Here is a 16,622-nt window from a genome sequence, read left to right as displayed (position 1 = left end):
AAATAAATGACTTCCACAAATTAATTACAGGTGTAGCATGACAGGACATCTCTAGTAAACGATTCTCCTCCTCCTTTGAACTTTCCCCTCCAGTTTTGTTCACATGGCTAACTTATTACCTAACATGGTCTTCCTTTCATGAACCTCCATTTATTCTGTTTTTTCTAAGCCTATTGTCCTCCTAGCAGTTTACACATTTCTAAGAATACATTCACCAGTGTTTCTAAAATTCCTACACAGGCCAACATTAACTGAACTGCCTTATAGATTACACATGAGGGTTATTATGATGCACTTTTACTGTTCAAGCTTCAAGAGCGAGAAGCTAGGGTAGCATACTAGTAAGCAAGAGCTGGGAGCCCTTGGTTCAGATATCAGTGCATGCATGGCTGTGCTTTAGGCAAAGAAACAACTTCCTTGTTTATATACAGAGCTGTATTACATTTATGGGATTACATACAGTATATATGTTACAATATGGGGAGTATGTAACATAACTCCAGCATGATGACCAAGTTCAGTACCTCAGCATTGCAGTTTCTAATCAGGCTCTCACGGTTAGAAACCATCCCCCAAGCAGCTATGCCAATGGCAACCACGTTCTCTTCAGAGCTTCTACTGATAGTATTATCTCTTACCACTTCTCCGATATATTTCATCAATCCATAATGAGTTCCCCCAGTGAATATCCAGGCTCCTGTAGTTTGAGAGTACAAAACTAAGGCAAACTCTGGAAGTGTAAATTCTGTTCACAGAATTTAAACCATTTAGGGAAGCTTCCCATACTCTGAATCGCACGCACATCATAGACATTAGGAACCAGATCATATAGCAGCATGCTTTTTCAACCACAGAGCAATCCCTATGACTGGATGTACTTGCGTGATGTGACTGCATCAGGCATATAAACTATGCTCATATTGTTCTTTTACTGGGCCGGCTCCAGGAATGCCGGGGCCCTTGGACATCAGCTTGCTCTGGTCCCTGGCGTGTGTGTGTGTGTGCGTGCGCACCCCCCACCACCTACCTGTCTGCTGTCTTTTACCATTGCCCTTAACGAAGATGGCGGCTACGCTTTCCCTAAGGGCATGTCGCCTTCACCGCCATCATTGTTGATGGCACGCGTGCGTGCTACGCGCGCACATCTCTGCCATCAACTAAGATGGCGGCAGGGGCTTCGTACCTTAGGGAAACCACGGCTGCCATCTTCGTTAAGGGCAATGGTAAAAGACAGCAGACAGGTAGGTGGGGGGGTGTGGGGGGGCGTGGATCACGGAAGGGGAGCGGAGAGGCGAGTGAGGGGCCCCCTGTAGCTCCAGGGGCCATCGGGCCAGTGCCCCACCTAGCCACCCTTTAGAACCGGCCCTGTTCTTTTATATCTATGCATGCAGTCGCAGGGATAATTATGCATTTAGGAAAGCATATCATGTTAACCAGCAGTTAACATGACATTGAATCAAATTTCAAAAATACAACAGGACATATTACTACAAATAATATTCACAAGGAATGGAGAAAAAGAGGAGCAGGGAATGAAGGAAGGGAAGTTGATCAGGGCACACAGAAAAAAGAAACCTGAAACCATTTCCAGGCATGTACAGATCTCCCCAATATACCGCCTTCTCAGCAGAAATGTACCAATAGTTATGGCTGGGGAAACTGTTTCCCTCCCTCCTAAACAACCAACTCTGGTCCTATAAAAATGTCACACCATGGTTTCAGCTGACATGATAGAGTTGACATGGACAGATTCTGAAGGCAGCCGGTGTGCCCATATCCCACAATTCAGAATTCTAATCTTGCAGGAAGTTAACAAAATTGCAACCCACAGCTCATTGAATCAACTGGCAGTACTAGCATTGACTTGAACAACTCTGGAATACAAGGTTAGGCAGTAATCCTCAGCATACTTCATCACTAGAATCGATTCTAATGGCTAGGGTGGCAATAAACATGCATAACTGAGAACATGTATTGCATGTTATGTCTCATCCACTGCTTCTCTTTTTAACCTGTTGAGGCCCATTTGTTTTTGCCTATACTAAAGCAAGCATTTTGGCAGAAAAGAGCCTATGTTTTACCTTTAGACTGTGCAATGTAGATCAGCCTGCTGACTATTTTACGCATCCGCGGCTTTAAAGCAAAGTTCTTTGCTCCGCCAGTAACAGAGATTATGAGGTTGGGTGTTTTCAGATGCCAGTACTGGGTCATTAGGTTGTAGAGTGTTTCAGAGTCTGTATCACATGACAGGCGGATATACTTAAAAGAGAGAAAAATAATTTCTACAATAAGAAAAACAGTCCACTTAGTCAAAAGGCAGATGCCTCATTTTGTCAAGGCCTTCTCACCCACTCAGCCCTCTGGATCCTGCCATGCCTGCTTTAAGGCTCCTGCTGGGAGGAAGGGCAGGATATAAATCAAATAATAAATAAATAAATAAATCTTCAGCCAAGAGTTTGTTTAAATGGGATGATGACTGCATGAACAGCATTTACCTGTGCAGGGTTCTATGACATGCAACATTTCATGTAAAGGGTTGTTAACCCATGTACAGGCCCCATGTGACCCTCAATGTCTTCCTTTATCCTTCCTAGTAGTGTGTCTTATAATAATGTCTAAAGCTGCACTCCTAACCCAATTTATCAGAGAGTAAGCCCCACTGAACTCAATGCACTCTAAGATGTCTTCCTATTTGAGGTTGGTATTTATTCCTTCATGCTTCTATAGTGTGGGTGTACATGCAAATAAAGAATTTGCCACAACTTGTTAAAATTTATTTTTAAACATCTACTCTGTTTTTTCTTTCTCAGCATCTACAAACTTCCCTCTAAATGTATCAAAACAGAAAAAGAAAATAAATCTCCAGGTTTCCTGGCAATTTTGTTTTGAAAGACCTCTTAAATGAGGTTTTAAATATAGAAGATTTTATATTTAGACAGATGGATAGCCCCAAACATTCTCCTCTTCTGAAATTAATGCTTTAGAAAAGGTGAGCACCCAAAATTTTGCTTCTATATAGAAAAATGAAAAGTACATTTGACTTACCTTTCCTGTTTTGCCCAAATTTTCAAATTCAATGTCACCAAAGGCATCAGTTGGGAATTCTTTAGTGTGTTTCTTATAATTCCATTTCTCATGGTTGTTCATCTGAGTCCCTTCTACATGTTGTGATTTTGAGTATCCACATTTACAAAGATTGTCACTATCAAGATATGGATATTTGGAAAAAGAAATAGCAACCATCACAGCTCTTGTTTGTTTTTTGCAAGGGGGCATAGCAAAGCTTTCCAAAATAAAATAATTCAAAAATCTCTGTGATGTGGACATAAGAAGTGATGGACTGCTGGACAGTTATAGAATTGCCTCCCTCCAAAGTGAGAGTGACTAACCTGTGGCCCTCTAGATGTTGTAAGACTAAAACTCCCATCATCCTCGACCACTGGCCATAATGACTCAAGCGATGGGAACTGAAACCCATCAATATCTGGAGGGAATTAGAATTAGCTGGGATTTGTTTCTTGTTTACGTGTACACTGGGTAGCAGTATGAAGATGTATGCTCCGCTAGAGCTATTTTAATGCTTGCTGAGACCTACAAGAGACCCAGAGTGATGGGATAATCACAATTAAAAGTTATTCAGTAAGAGTTTCAGCTTTTCTAAAGCAAAAGCTGTGAGATCTGCTACTGAATTTATGCAAAAGATGTGGAAATATTGGGATAGCGTTGATTTCAGGATTGTATTGAAAAAATGGTTGGTTGCTGTTATCTCTTGTAGTATCAATTGCCTCAAGACTATTTTTAGTAGAACGTGTCTAAGAAATTGAACAAAATAATAATAATGCAGATGCTGTTTGATGTTCTATCCCAGTCAGGGGTGTAGTTGCCTGGGGTCACGGGGTGTGTGTCATAGACCTCTTACTTTGTGGGGAGCAGGGCCCCAGCCAGGTCCCTATGTATGAGCCAATCAGTATGAAAGGGGAGCGTGTTAGCCACTGGGAAGTGTCCTTGTCCTTTTGTGCTGATTGGAGCCAATCAATGTGAAAGGAGGTGAGTCAGCCACTGAGAAGACTCTTCTCAGCAGCTAAAACACAGCCTCCCCTTTCATGCTATTTGGCTCCTAGGGACGTCTGTTGTAGTGGAATGTGGACTCAGAGACAACATGGAGAACAAGGGAGATGAGGGAAAATGGAAATGGGCATGACTGTGACTATCATGAAGGGACCCTGCACTTCTGAATTTGCCACTGCATTACTGAAATCTAAGTGTTCTTGTTTATGGCTCACTATTGAGCAGCTAAAAATAATACTTGACATTTGTTTTAAAAAACGGTTTAAAAACATCTTTAAAAAAAAAAGGTTTAAAAATATATATAAAAAGTAGTTCCAACACAGACACAGATTGGGATAGGGTCTCTACTTAAAAGGCTGGTTGAAAGAGGAAGGTCTCAGTAGATGCGAAAAAGATAACAGAGATGGCGCCTGCCTAATAATTAAGGGGAGGGAATTCCACAGGGTAGGTGCCGCCACACTAAAGGTCCTCTTCCTATGTTGTGTGGAACGGACCTGCTGATAAGATGGTATCTGCAGGAGGCCCTCACCTGCAGAGCGCAGTGATCGACTGGGCATATAAGGGATAAGAGTCTTTCAGGTATCCTGGTCCCAAGCTGTATAGGGATTTGTACACCAAAACTAGAACCTTGAACTAGCCCAGAAGTTAAAAGGTAGCCAGTGCAAGTCTTTCAGCAGCGGGGTGACATGATGGCGACACCCTGCCCCAGTGAGCAGTCTCGCAGCCACATTATGCGCCAGCTGTAGCTTCCGGACTAACCTCAAGGGTAATCCAGCCTGGAGGTTATCAGTGCATGGACAACAGTGGTCAGGCTATCCCAGTCCAGAAATGGCCACAGCTGTCTTACCAGCTGAAGCTGATAAAAGGCACTCAAGCCACTGAGGTCACCTGGGCCTCTAGTGACAAAGATGGATCCAGGAGCACCCACAGACTATGGACCTGCTCTTTCAGAGGGAGTACAACCCCATCCAAAGCAGGAAACTGACCATTATCTGAATTTGGGAACCACGAACCCACAGCATTTCCATCTTGCTCGGATTCAGACTCTGTTTATTGGCCTTCATCCAGCCCACCGAGTCCAGGCACCACTCCAGGGCTTGCATGGCCTCTTCTGATTCAGATGTTACAGAGAAATAGAGCTGGGTATTGTCAGTATACTGCTGACACCTTGCCCCAAATCTTCTGATGACCATTCCCAAGGGCTTCATATAGATGTTAAACAACATGGGGGACAAGATAGTATCCTGCGGCACCTCACAGCACAACTGCCAGGGGGGCCAAAAGACAATCATCCAATGCTATTCTCTGAAAATGACCCTGGAGATAGAATCAAAACCACTGTAAAACAATGCCTCCAATACCCATCTCACCAAGTCGGCCAAAAAAGAATACCATGGTCAATGGTATCAAAAGCTGCCGAGAGAATAACAGGGTTGCACTCCCTCTGTCCTTATCACGATAAAGGTCATCCATCAGGATGACCAAGGCCTATTCAGTTCCATAACCAGGCCTGAACCCAGACTGGAATGGGTCATCCAAGAGTACTTGCAATTGCTGCGCCACAACGCTCTCAACCCTTAGGCAATCACCTTCCCTAAGAAGGGGGTATATGCAATTGGGCAGTAGTTGCTGCAAACCAATAGGTCCAGGGTGGGCTTTTTCAGGAGCGGTCGAATCACCACCTCTTTCAGGGCAGCTGGAACCACTCCCTGCCGCAACGATGCATTGACCACACCCTCGATCCACTCAGTCAAACCCCCTCGGCAAGCTTTAATAACCCAAGAAGGGCAAGGGTTGAGAGGACACATTGCTGGCCGCATTGTCACAAGCACCTTGTCCAAGTCATCAGGCTGCATCAACTGAAACTGTTCCCAAAAAGTAGCAGCAGACATTGCACTGGACACCTCACTGGGGGCTACAGTAGATGTGGATGAGGCATCAAGATTGCTACAGAAGTGAGAAACTTTACCCTCAAAGTGTCTTGCAAACAATTCACAGTGGACCTCCGAAGGGTCTAAAAGTCCATTTCTTGCAGTTGATGTCAACAGACCCCTGACAATACGGAAAAGCTCCACTGGACAGCTACTTGAAGATGTGATGGTACCAGAGAAGTGGGCCTTCTTTGCCACCCTCATCGCTGCACAGTAGGCATGGTAATGATGTTTTACTTGTGCCCAATCAGCCTCACAGCACGTCTTTCACCACTTGCGCTCTAGCCATCGTCCATCCTGTTTCATTGCCCTTAGCTCACTGGTGTGCAAAGTGCAAACCAGGCTCTACAATGCTGGAGAGGGCGCTCGGGGGCAACTGTGTCAACAGCCCAGTGCGCCTTGCTGTTCCACAATGTGACAAGCGCTTCAGCAGGGTGACCTGCTCTGTCTACTGGGAAATCCCCCCAGGGCATTCAGGAATCCTGTGGATTCCATTAGTCTCTGGGTGAGGGGACCATCTTAATCTGTCCATCACTCCTACAGGGGAGGATCGGAGCCTTACATCTAAACTTCACCAGGAAGTGGTCTGATCATGACAATGGGGTGACATCCACACCCTATCTCCAGACCATCCCTTCCTCCATCTCGAGTGAAAACCAAGTCAAGGGTGTGCCCTTCCCTATGTGTCAGGCTGGTGACAACTTGAGACAGCCCTGTGGTCATTATAGAGGCCATGAAGTCCCGAGGTGGAGCACTAGAGGCAGTGTCAGCATGGACATTGAAATCACCCAGGACTATCGTTCCCGGCTCCTCCAGTACCACAGCTGAGATGGCCTCTGCCAGCTCAGTCAGAGAATCTCCCAGGCCTCAGAGTGGACGATACACCAGCAGCTACCCTAGTTTACTGACTCCTTGGCCCAACACCAGGTGCAGGCCCTCACAGACAGCTCTAAGACAGAGAGGTTTCCTGGTGACAGAGATGGAAGTTCTGTAGATCACAGCAACTCCTCCCCCACTCCATCCCTGCAGCCTGTGCTGGTGTTGCATCGAGTATCCAGGTGGGCAAAACTGGATCAGATCAACTCCTCCCAGCTCACCCACCCAGGTCTTGGTAATGCACACCAAATCGGCACTTTCATCCATGATCAAATCATGGATGAGTGTGGTCTTATTGTGTACACCTGACATGGACCCAGCAAGAGCCCACCAACAAAACCTACCTGAACCAGTTATCCCAGCAGGCCTTTGAGAGAATTAAGAACAGTCAGACCCACTCAATAAGTTTCACTCTGTGCACATCTACTCTTCCCCTTATTCACACCCAGGGAGGACCAGCCTTCTGCCAGTTACAGGCTCTCACCAAAGTCGTCTCGTGACTTTCTCCTATCGTTCAGCTCACTGCACAGGTTCGCTCACTGCACAGGAACTACGCATGCGCCATACACCCTCCCCACTACCAATCTTCTCTAGATTGGTTTAAAAAAAATAGAAGGGAGTAGCGCCCTCACCCTTGGGACTCCCTAAGGGGCTTCTCAAGAGGCAATCCCCTTTGGTGGTGACCCTGCTGGTGCCAAGCCTGCCACCCACGGGCAGCCAGGCTTTTATGCCCCCTGTCCCAGTCAGGAGCTGATGCAAGAGGCTGCAAGACTGACTGCAGCCTCTCTCTGGAGTCAGGGTCAGGCAGGGGGTCCCAGTCCTTGCAGCAGTTACCAGGGATATATAAAGAAGTGCCATTCAAGGATCTAGACACAATGATTGTCCAGTGATGAGTCTCGTTTCATTAAATACACTCTTCCAAAATTCCCTTATTTTTGCACAGGGGTTGATAGGATTGGTGGGGGGGGGGTAGAATCACTGCTGCCAGGCATACAGGTCGAAGGGCCACAGTCATGTCAGCCCACAGCACTGCTGCTTAGTATTGTCCCAAGTCTTCTTCAAGCTTTGCCCACCAGCCTTGTCCTACAGCCCAGGCAAGGAACGCATATTTTATTAATTATTATTAATTTATTTATTATTTGTTTTATATCCCGCCCTTCCTCCTAGCAGGAGCCCAGGGCGGCTGTTTTCTGTTATTTTCTGTAACTCACACTCACACACACACACAAATGCTTCCTTTCCACTTCTGCCCTATATACATTAACAGTACAATCCTATAAAGAGATGGGAATGTGACATTGCTCTGGGAAAAAAAAGTGTCAGTACTCGGTATCACTAAGTGTTTCCAGAAAAAAAACCGCTGTGCTTGCCTAAAGCCATCCTAGTGAGTTCAAGGCAAAGATAAGACTGCATTTTTTCAGTCAGCATTAGCTTACTCCTTTGCAATGTGGTACAGCCACTCCTGCTTACTTCTCTCACATCAGAGGGTGGGATGGTGATATTCCTAGGGGTGTAGTGGTGTCGGAGAGTCTTAGATCCCTTACTTTTTTGGAGCAGGGTGCCAGCCAGGTCCCTATGTCTCCAGCATCCGACAAGCCAATCAGCACGAAAGGGGGGTGTATTAGCCCCTGAGAAGAATCTTCTAACATGGTTCCTTGTCCTTTCCTGCTGATTATCAAAGTGAATGGAGGTGAATCAGCCACCGAGAAGACTCTTCTCGATAGTTAACACACTCCCTTTTCATGCTGATTGGCTCCTAGGGACGTCTGTTGTTGTGGGAGTAGATGCACATGGAAAGGACTGAAGAGTGTGGAGATGATGACAGAAACAAGCGAATGAGAGGGTGTGGCTGTGAGGGAGAGTTGCATGATTATCATGAAGGGACCCTGCACTTCTGAATTTGTCACTACACTACTGCATATTCCTCTCTGATTTGACCCCATGCAGAGAACAAAAGTAGCAGCAACCACAAATTCCCTTGCAGTGAATTTGGTGAATGCTGCCTTTGAAGAGGATACACTACCAGGCTATTTTTGCCCGAGAGAAGATGTAGTTACTCTTCTGAACCTGGGAAAACAAGAACAATTTAGCACCAAACTCCCACTAATTGAAGTATGAACTGTCTAGCAGTAGAGTACATCCAGTGCTAGCAATAAGCCAGTGTTAGCGTACCTTGAGGTTCTTGAAAAACTGGATTAGCAGGCTTGATGGGCTTTCACAGCTGTGTAAGATACTACGGCAAGGAAGGGGGCCATGTAACAGGCTTAGACTACGGCAAGGAAGGGGGACATGTAACAGGCTACGTCCCTATTTGAGTAAAGAGGACCTTACATCAGTGATACATGCTCTGGTAACCTCACGTTTGGATTACTGTAATGCGCTTTACGTAGGGCTACCTTTGAAGACAGTTCGGAAGCTACAACTAGTGCAAAATGCGGCGGCCAGATTGCTGACAAGGACCAAGCGGTCCGAGCATATAACACCTGTTCTGGCCAGCTTGCACTGGTTGCCAATATGTTTCCGGGCCAGATTCAAAGTGTTGGTATTAACCTATAAAGCCTTATACGGTGCGGGACCACGATACCTTGCGGAACGCCTCTTCCGATATGAACCGGCCCGTGCACTACGTTCTGCTACGAAGGCCCTCCTCCGGGTTCCAACTCACAGGGAGGCCTGGAGGGTGATGACAAGATCTAGGGCCTTCTCAGTGGTGGCCCCCGAACTATGGAACAGTCTCCCCGAGGAAGTACGCCTGGCGCCGACTCTGCTCTCCTTCTGGCGCCAGGTCAAAACCTTCCTATTCTCTGAAGCATTTTAAGTTACACTGATTTAATTTTAAAAATGTTTATTGTGTTGGATTGTTGCTTGTATTTTAGTATTGTTTTGTTATTTATTGTATTTTTATGCTGTTTTATGTTCACCGCCCAGAGAGCTATTGCTAGTCGGGCGGTATATAAATTTAATTAAATAAATAAATAAATAGACTTGCAGTAAATTTTGGGATGATATTGTTATGGAATTGAGGAAAGAGATAGACAATTTCTTTGTGTCCCTTCAAGCCTGTAATCTTGTAACTGAAGTTGGGGTATGCAAGCAAGAAACCTGCTCTCCTGGTCAGACTAGTTTCCTTTGTTAAACTAGCCTGTGAGTTAATGGATTTAATGAATGGTCAATCTGCATAGCCAAAGGGAGCTATTCGAACTCTTTCAGATGAGGGGCCCTCCACCCCCCATCCTGGAGCCAAGGAGATGCTTGTGTTTTTAGTCTAGCCTGGAGAAGCTGGGACCTGGAAACAGAGAGGCTTGTTTGCTCTCAGCACCCCAAAACTATGGGCCATGGGGAGCAAGATCTGATGGTTTGATAATGTTGTGAACCCCTCCATCTTAAGCTCAGGTTGGAATGTGTGTAAATAAAAGTCATATTTCCTAAAAGACACCACAGTCTCTGCTGGCCTTCTTTCCAAGGAAACCAAACCCTGGGCAAGCTGCATAGTCCCAAGGAGCCCAGTTGCCCCCCAGCTGGCAGTTGTGGACAAGGAAGAGGCTGGCTTGTGCAGCTGTGGCAAGCTGAGCAAGCCCCAGCCAGCTGAGGAGGACTAGCCTCAGAGGGAGGCAATGGTAAACCCCCTCTGAATACCACTTACCATGAACACCCTATTCATAGGGTCGCCATAAATCAGGATCGACTTGAATGCAGCCTCCCCCCCAACCTCTCGGGACTTATTGCTTCCAAAGAACATGGAGTGTTTTCAGACATGAAACTTAAATCATTTTGTGTTTAAAATCTCTTTATAATACAAATGTAAACTTCTGGATCCTCTTCATTAACAACAATTCATGACACAAACAGGTCAAGCATGCTTTTTAGTATCATGCACGAAAATGATCTAAGGATCAACAGTAAGGACATAACTCTAAAGATCAGAACTTGGCAATAAATATATGCTTACATTGACTTGGCATCTTTAGTGAAAAAGACACACTCTCTCTTCTTAAAGTTTTCTTGAATGAAGAGCACCAAATCCTATGGGAGCAAGATTTGAGTAAAACCCAACTGTATACTTCTCAAAAAATAATTAGCACCTGTAGTAGTTCACTCTTTGAAATACACACATTATCTCCACAAAGGCAATTAGCAAACATAGAGCTATTTTAACTTTCAAAAGAACAAAAAGGCATTCAGTATAAAATTGCAACAAAACTCCTACAGATTCTAAGGCCCCCCCCAAAAAAAGCATTAGTTTCATTGTCTACTCTTAGACCAATTTAAACCTAGGTGGTATCCTTTGAAAATACACACACAAACACACAGAGTTTGTAAGTGCAACGAAATGTAGACAACTACTTAAAAGTGCATTGTTCATTTTCTATCATATTCACATATCGTTCCAACTTGCATGTAGATTTCACATGCAGTGGTGTGTAGAAGTCAGCCTTGGGCTTTCAACCTAACACCACTTCAGTGTACGTCAGGCCTCTCTGTATTAATACTGAACGGTGCTTACACTTAAAGGCTTCAGTGGTTCACAATGAAAATTGTACATATATAATTCTACATGGGCTCAACCTCATCTTTCACCATATGAAAAACCAACCCCAAACCTCACATAGTACCAATATATCTATCATCATCATCATCTAGCATAATGATGATATAAACCCAGTAGAAAAGGAAAAACCTGCTTCTCTTGAATTAACCAAAGATGGCTTGTGAACTCACATTATTTCCTGAGGGAAGTGGTAAAATAATTCCAGTTCCATTTGACAAAGAAAATATCCTGACCAAGGACTCCTCCTCATCTTATTTTTCAGACAGTAGACAGCTCACTAGCCTGACTGCTCATAGAATCATAGAATAGTAGAGTTGGAAGGGGCCTATACGGCCATCAAGTCCAACCCCCTGCTCAATGCAGGAATCCAAATGAATCAGTCTTGACTGATCAGTACATATGGAAAATTATCCAGCCCAATTCCAGAGCTTGGAAAAGTTACTTTTTTGAACTACAACTCCCATCAGCCCAATCCAGTGGCCATGCTGTTGTAGTTCAAAAAAAGTAACTTTTCCAAGCTCTGCCCAATTCTGGAAAATTGCTCTCTGAAATGTACTTGTCAGCAAGTAAGTTATGCAGATTATTCATTTCCATGTGAGCATGAAACCTACAGAGGCATTAATTAGAGTCACATCATGTCTGAAAAAAGTAAATGATAATGATAATGATATATCCCAGCTTTCCTTCAAAGAAACTCAAGGTGGTGTACATGGTTCTCCTCCCTCCATTTTATTCTCACAACAACCCTGTGAAGTAGCTTAGATGCAGAGAGTGTGACTGACCCAAGATCACCCAGCAAGTATCATGGCTATATGGACATTTGAACTCTGGTCTCCCAGGTTTTAGTCCAACACTCTAACCACTATTGATTGATTGATTGATTGATTGATTGCATTTGTATACTGCCCCATAGCCGAAGCTCTCTGAGTGGTTTACAACAATTAAAAACATTAAAAACAAATATACAAATTTAAAAACACATTTTTAAAAAGCAATTTAAAAACACATGCTAAAATGACGGGGAGAAGAGGAAAGTCTTGACCTGGCGCCGAGAAGATAACAGTGCTGGTGCCAGGTACACCTTGTCAGAAAGGTCATACCATAATTTGGGGGCCACCACTGAGAAGGCCCTCTCCCTTGTTACCATACTCCGAGCTTCCCTTGGAGTAGGCACCCAGAGGAGGGCCTTTGATGTTGACCACACTGATGTTGACTACACCACACTGGCTTTTTTAAAAAGACATGAAATATGGTTCATGTTTCCTAAAAGCCTTCAAAAGGGAGCTGCCTTCAGGAGAAGGATTATGAGGGGAGAGAGACTCAGTTTGTCATCAGGGGAGGCGATCTCCACTTGCCTTGCCCCACCCTCCAGCCCTGGAAACCTTCAAACGCAGCTTCTTTCAGAAGACTTTCTGGCCCTTTGGGTTGAGTGATAGGGGTTTGGGGGATGGAAGAGATTTTTGTATCAGCTTGGGGGGTTAGTTTTTAAATATTTTTGCTTTGGCTTTGTTGTTGAGCTTTATGCTCATTTATGCTTTGATGTATATATATATATTTCTTAATGTAGTGATTATACTTTTTATTATGTGCTGTGCTGTTACATTTGGACTATTTGTGTGAACTGCTTTGAGCACATGTGTATTTGTGGAAAATGTGGAATATAAATAACTATAATAATAATGGTTGGTGAATCTATTGATTGAGATCATTGGCAAGGGAACCTTTTCATCCAAGAATCTATGCACATTCACAGGCAAACTGACTTTCTTTTTCTCTCCTCTCTTCCTTCTTCTATCAACACATAGAACCTGCTACTGAGAATGGGAGGGGACAGACCCTTTCTTCCCTGTGCCATTTTCAACCTCCACAACCAACCCAACTAAACCAAACCCTACTCATTTTGCCTAGGAATCTCTGTTAAGGTGATGGTTAATGTACAATTATACATTCATAATGAAGTCTTCCAACTGCACACTTATGCTTCAGAGTTGCCTAGTCTCACAATGGATATCAAAGCATAAAGGGAGATATGCATCTAAGTCATATTCGGAGTAGACCCACTGAAAGCAATAGGCTTAAGTCACTTGTTATACCAAAGAAAATGGTAAAAGAGGTGTAAGAAGATACTAGCATTGCACAAATAAGGTTGTTGTGATAGCTTTGAGCTCAACTCAGGACTTTTTGTCTCATGTTCAACTGTAGCTGATCACGTGCCTACTTCAAAGCAAAGTGTCTTGATCTGGTGCCACCAACATCAATTCTCAGATGTTTTCCAAACTGATACCACAGAGCAACTGTTTGCTGTCAGCTTTAACTCAATATTCACCTACAGTAGCTAAAGAAGTAGACAAGCTCTGTGAATCCCAGAATATGACTATAAAGGTCCACCACTAACAAAGAAAAAAAGTTTGTCATCAAGTATTATGTTTTCTCCATGCACATAACAATTACATTTAGTATTAATCAGCTCATGAGCCTAAAAGGATTTTACAAATATAAGTTGTACAGAATTATTCTGCTACTCACATTCTCAGTGAATGATTGATCTGTGCTACAAAAAATACTGGAATAAAGACTTTTTGAGCTCTCCAAGGTACCATTTCTTCGGCTTCTCATGATATCTTTGAAATCTAGAGCAGCAGCACCTGCCCAAGGAAAAAAGCACATTAATATCTCTTACTGTTTAAAGGGAATCAGCAGTATTACTTCCACTTTGTTATCCTCATTTTTCTAGAACCATCTCCTTTCCTTTCCCCTCTTGAATTTCTCTTCACTGCTCTTCTTTCTCTGTTGGCAAGGACCACCCCAAACAACACATATCATTTTCCTAGATTCAAGTCTCCCATCTAGGGATCTTGCATTTTATCTGATAAGTACTTCTCTTCATAATGCTTAGTATCAGTGACATTGAAATACATAGTCGCCATCTGGCCTGTGGAAAGGAAAAAAGCCAAGGGAGGCAGGTAGAGACACTATCAGGGCCTGAGCTAGTCAGACTGTACCCTACCCCCCCCCACCACCACCAATCCACACTCACAAGGACAATGGATACCATCTGTCCTGTGAGAAGGAAGGGCTAGGGGAGGGGGTTATTTGTGTTTGCATGTGGTGTTTTTTTTAATATGCTGGTGAGTGGATGGAAGAATGAAAAAATTAGGTTCCTTGGCAAAAAGGCAGTATATAAATCCAATAAATAAATAAACAAACAAACAAATAAATATGCCCTTAGCTCTGCTTTAGACTTTGAACTGAATTGCACTAGCCTTGAGCACTTTATCATGTGCTCAAGGCGGTAGTTTTCTGCATGTGTATGTGAAGGTAATATGGATGCAATCTGATTTAGGACCATCTCACAGGGGCCCATTTTAAGCAATGAGCATACAACAGTCATAAGAAAATTCACTTAAACGAATCTCACTTTGTTGACATGTGGAAAGACAATGTGGAAAGTAGTTCTTGGATTAATTTTGAAAATGTTAGCTGAGATTGCAGCCATGGGAAAGATGGAGATTGGCTCAAATGAGTCAGTCAGCCTCCTTCTCCTTCCCAAAGTGATTGAAGGTTTTAATAGGACTCCTCCAGAGAGGATACTTAAATCCATACTAGCCCCTAATTATCACTTCTTACCAAATGTCAGCCTCTGGCCTCCAATCCTAAAGCATGAATAAGGAATTTAAATTGAGCTGTGGAGAAATGTGGGGCAGTGTGTAGCTAAGTTCTCTGAGCAATACTACCCAGGCTCCCAGCCTCCACCCACCCCCAGCCACTAATGCCACTTGTCTGAGGTAATCCAGGTTTGATCTGTCTGATAGCACATACAGTTGTAGAAGCCAGTACAAGCTTCTAAAAGGATTTGCTGGAATGGAAGGGGAGTAGGGAGTTTAAAGAAGACTCTTTGTGTGTATGAATGTATGAGTATTCAGTAATAGGCAAAAAACCCTTTGTGGTTTAAGAATTTACCTATAGCCCACAGATATTTCTATCACATTTTAAAAAACAGGGAAATTGGGCAGGTATACTGAATGCACCAGGGGAGCAGGAAACCTGACCTCTCTGAGATATCAGACTGCCCTACAAATTTGTCAAAATGCAAACACAATTTGGGTTGGTCTTTCACAGTCCAATCCACTTGCTGTGTAGCTTGGAAGAATTTGGTAACGTGCCTCTGAACATATGGTGAGTGGGGACAACATCTGCCATCTGCAAAGATGGAAAATTACATTTTTGTATGTTTGTTGGTGTTCTTCTTACTTTGCTTCTTTCCTGTGTTACTACTGTTTCTACAGATAATCTAACCTAGGAAATTATATTTCTCTCATTATTCATCCTAGAAATCTGTGTCAAATTTATTTTTATTAATTTCAAAGCCTTTTTATTGGTCAGTGTCATATAATGGTGAAGACAGCCTTTTGTGTTTCAAACTGGAGGTTATGTTCTATTTCTATTTTGGGTGCACTAACAGTTGAATCTTAAACTGCTGTTTGATGTAAAATTAGACTGATTATAATACGTTGCTATTTAAGCAATGAATCTAGCTGTTGGGGGAAAAAAACTTGGCCTGCCCAAGATGCATGTTTTCAGCCTGCTATGCATAAACAACTCCACTTAAGGAAAGGTAGGCATGGTCAATTAAAAACATAGAGCACATCTAGAATTTTGCTAGAATATATTTCACCTCCCACTGTTTTATTTTTTACAAACTGAGACATTCCTCGTATCCACTGGAAACTATTCTGCAAAACAGTCAGTGCAATTATTCCACCGTTGTTTTTGGAGGTTTTTTAGTGTTGCAAAGTGTTGCTGTAGTTCATATATTCACAGAAACAGAAGCAAAAGAAAATGATTTACTGTAGGAAACTCCACTAAAATTGCAAAGTAAATCAAACATATTTAAAGTGATTATGTGAACTATATAAACGGTCTTAACGTTGTTGCTTCCTCCCTGCTAAAAGAAGATCAGCACAGCACATGTCTTGTTTCTGTTATTTGGGTTGATTGCAGGTATTGCCACCACTCAGCATATGCTCAGAGGCACATGTTACCAAATTCTTCCAAGCTACACAGGAAATGGATTGGACTGGGAAAGATCAACCCAAATTGTGTTTGCATTTTACAAATTTGTAGGGCAGTCCAATATCACAGAGAGGAGGTCAGGTCTCCTGCTCCCCTGGTGCATTCATTATAGCTGCCCAATTTCC

The 16,622-nt window shown here is 43.4% G+C and overlaps 1 protein-coding gene across 1 annotated transcript in view; it reads right to left on the bottom strand.

Annotated features, from left to right (window-relative positions):
• TRPM8 (transient receptor potential cation channel subfamily M member 8) overlaps nucleotides 1-14,040 on the bottom strand; it is a 57,922-nt gene extending 43,882 nt beyond the window's left edge. The window contains exons 1-5 of the mRNA XM_061607668.1: nucleotides 13,951-14,040; nucleotides 10,825-10,898; nucleotides 3,046-3,202; nucleotides 2,082-2,259; nucleotides 525-697 (exon numbers count right to left, since the gene is read on the bottom strand). Coding sequence (XP_061463652.1) covers nucleotides 525-697; nucleotides 2,082-2,259; nucleotides 3,046-3,202; nucleotides 10,825-10,898; nucleotides 13,951-14,040 — 672 coding nt within the window. The remainder of the gene's footprint in view (nucleotides 1-524; nucleotides 698-2,081; nucleotides 2,260-3,045; nucleotides 3,203-10,824; nucleotides 10,899-13,950) is intronic.
• Between the last annotated feature and the right edge of the window lie 2,582 nt (nucleotides 14,041-16,622).

The sequence above is a fragment of the Rhineura floridana genome, chromosome 2 (genome assembly GCF_030035675.1).
Source record: "Rhineura floridana isolate rRhiFlo1 chromosome 2, rRhiFlo1.hap2, whole genome shotgun sequence".
Classification (NCBI taxonomy): Eukaryota; Metazoa; Chordata; class Lepidosauria; order Squamata; family Rhineuridae; genus Rhineura; species Rhineura floridana.
This window is presented reverse-complemented; position numbering and strand designations above follow the sequence as displayed.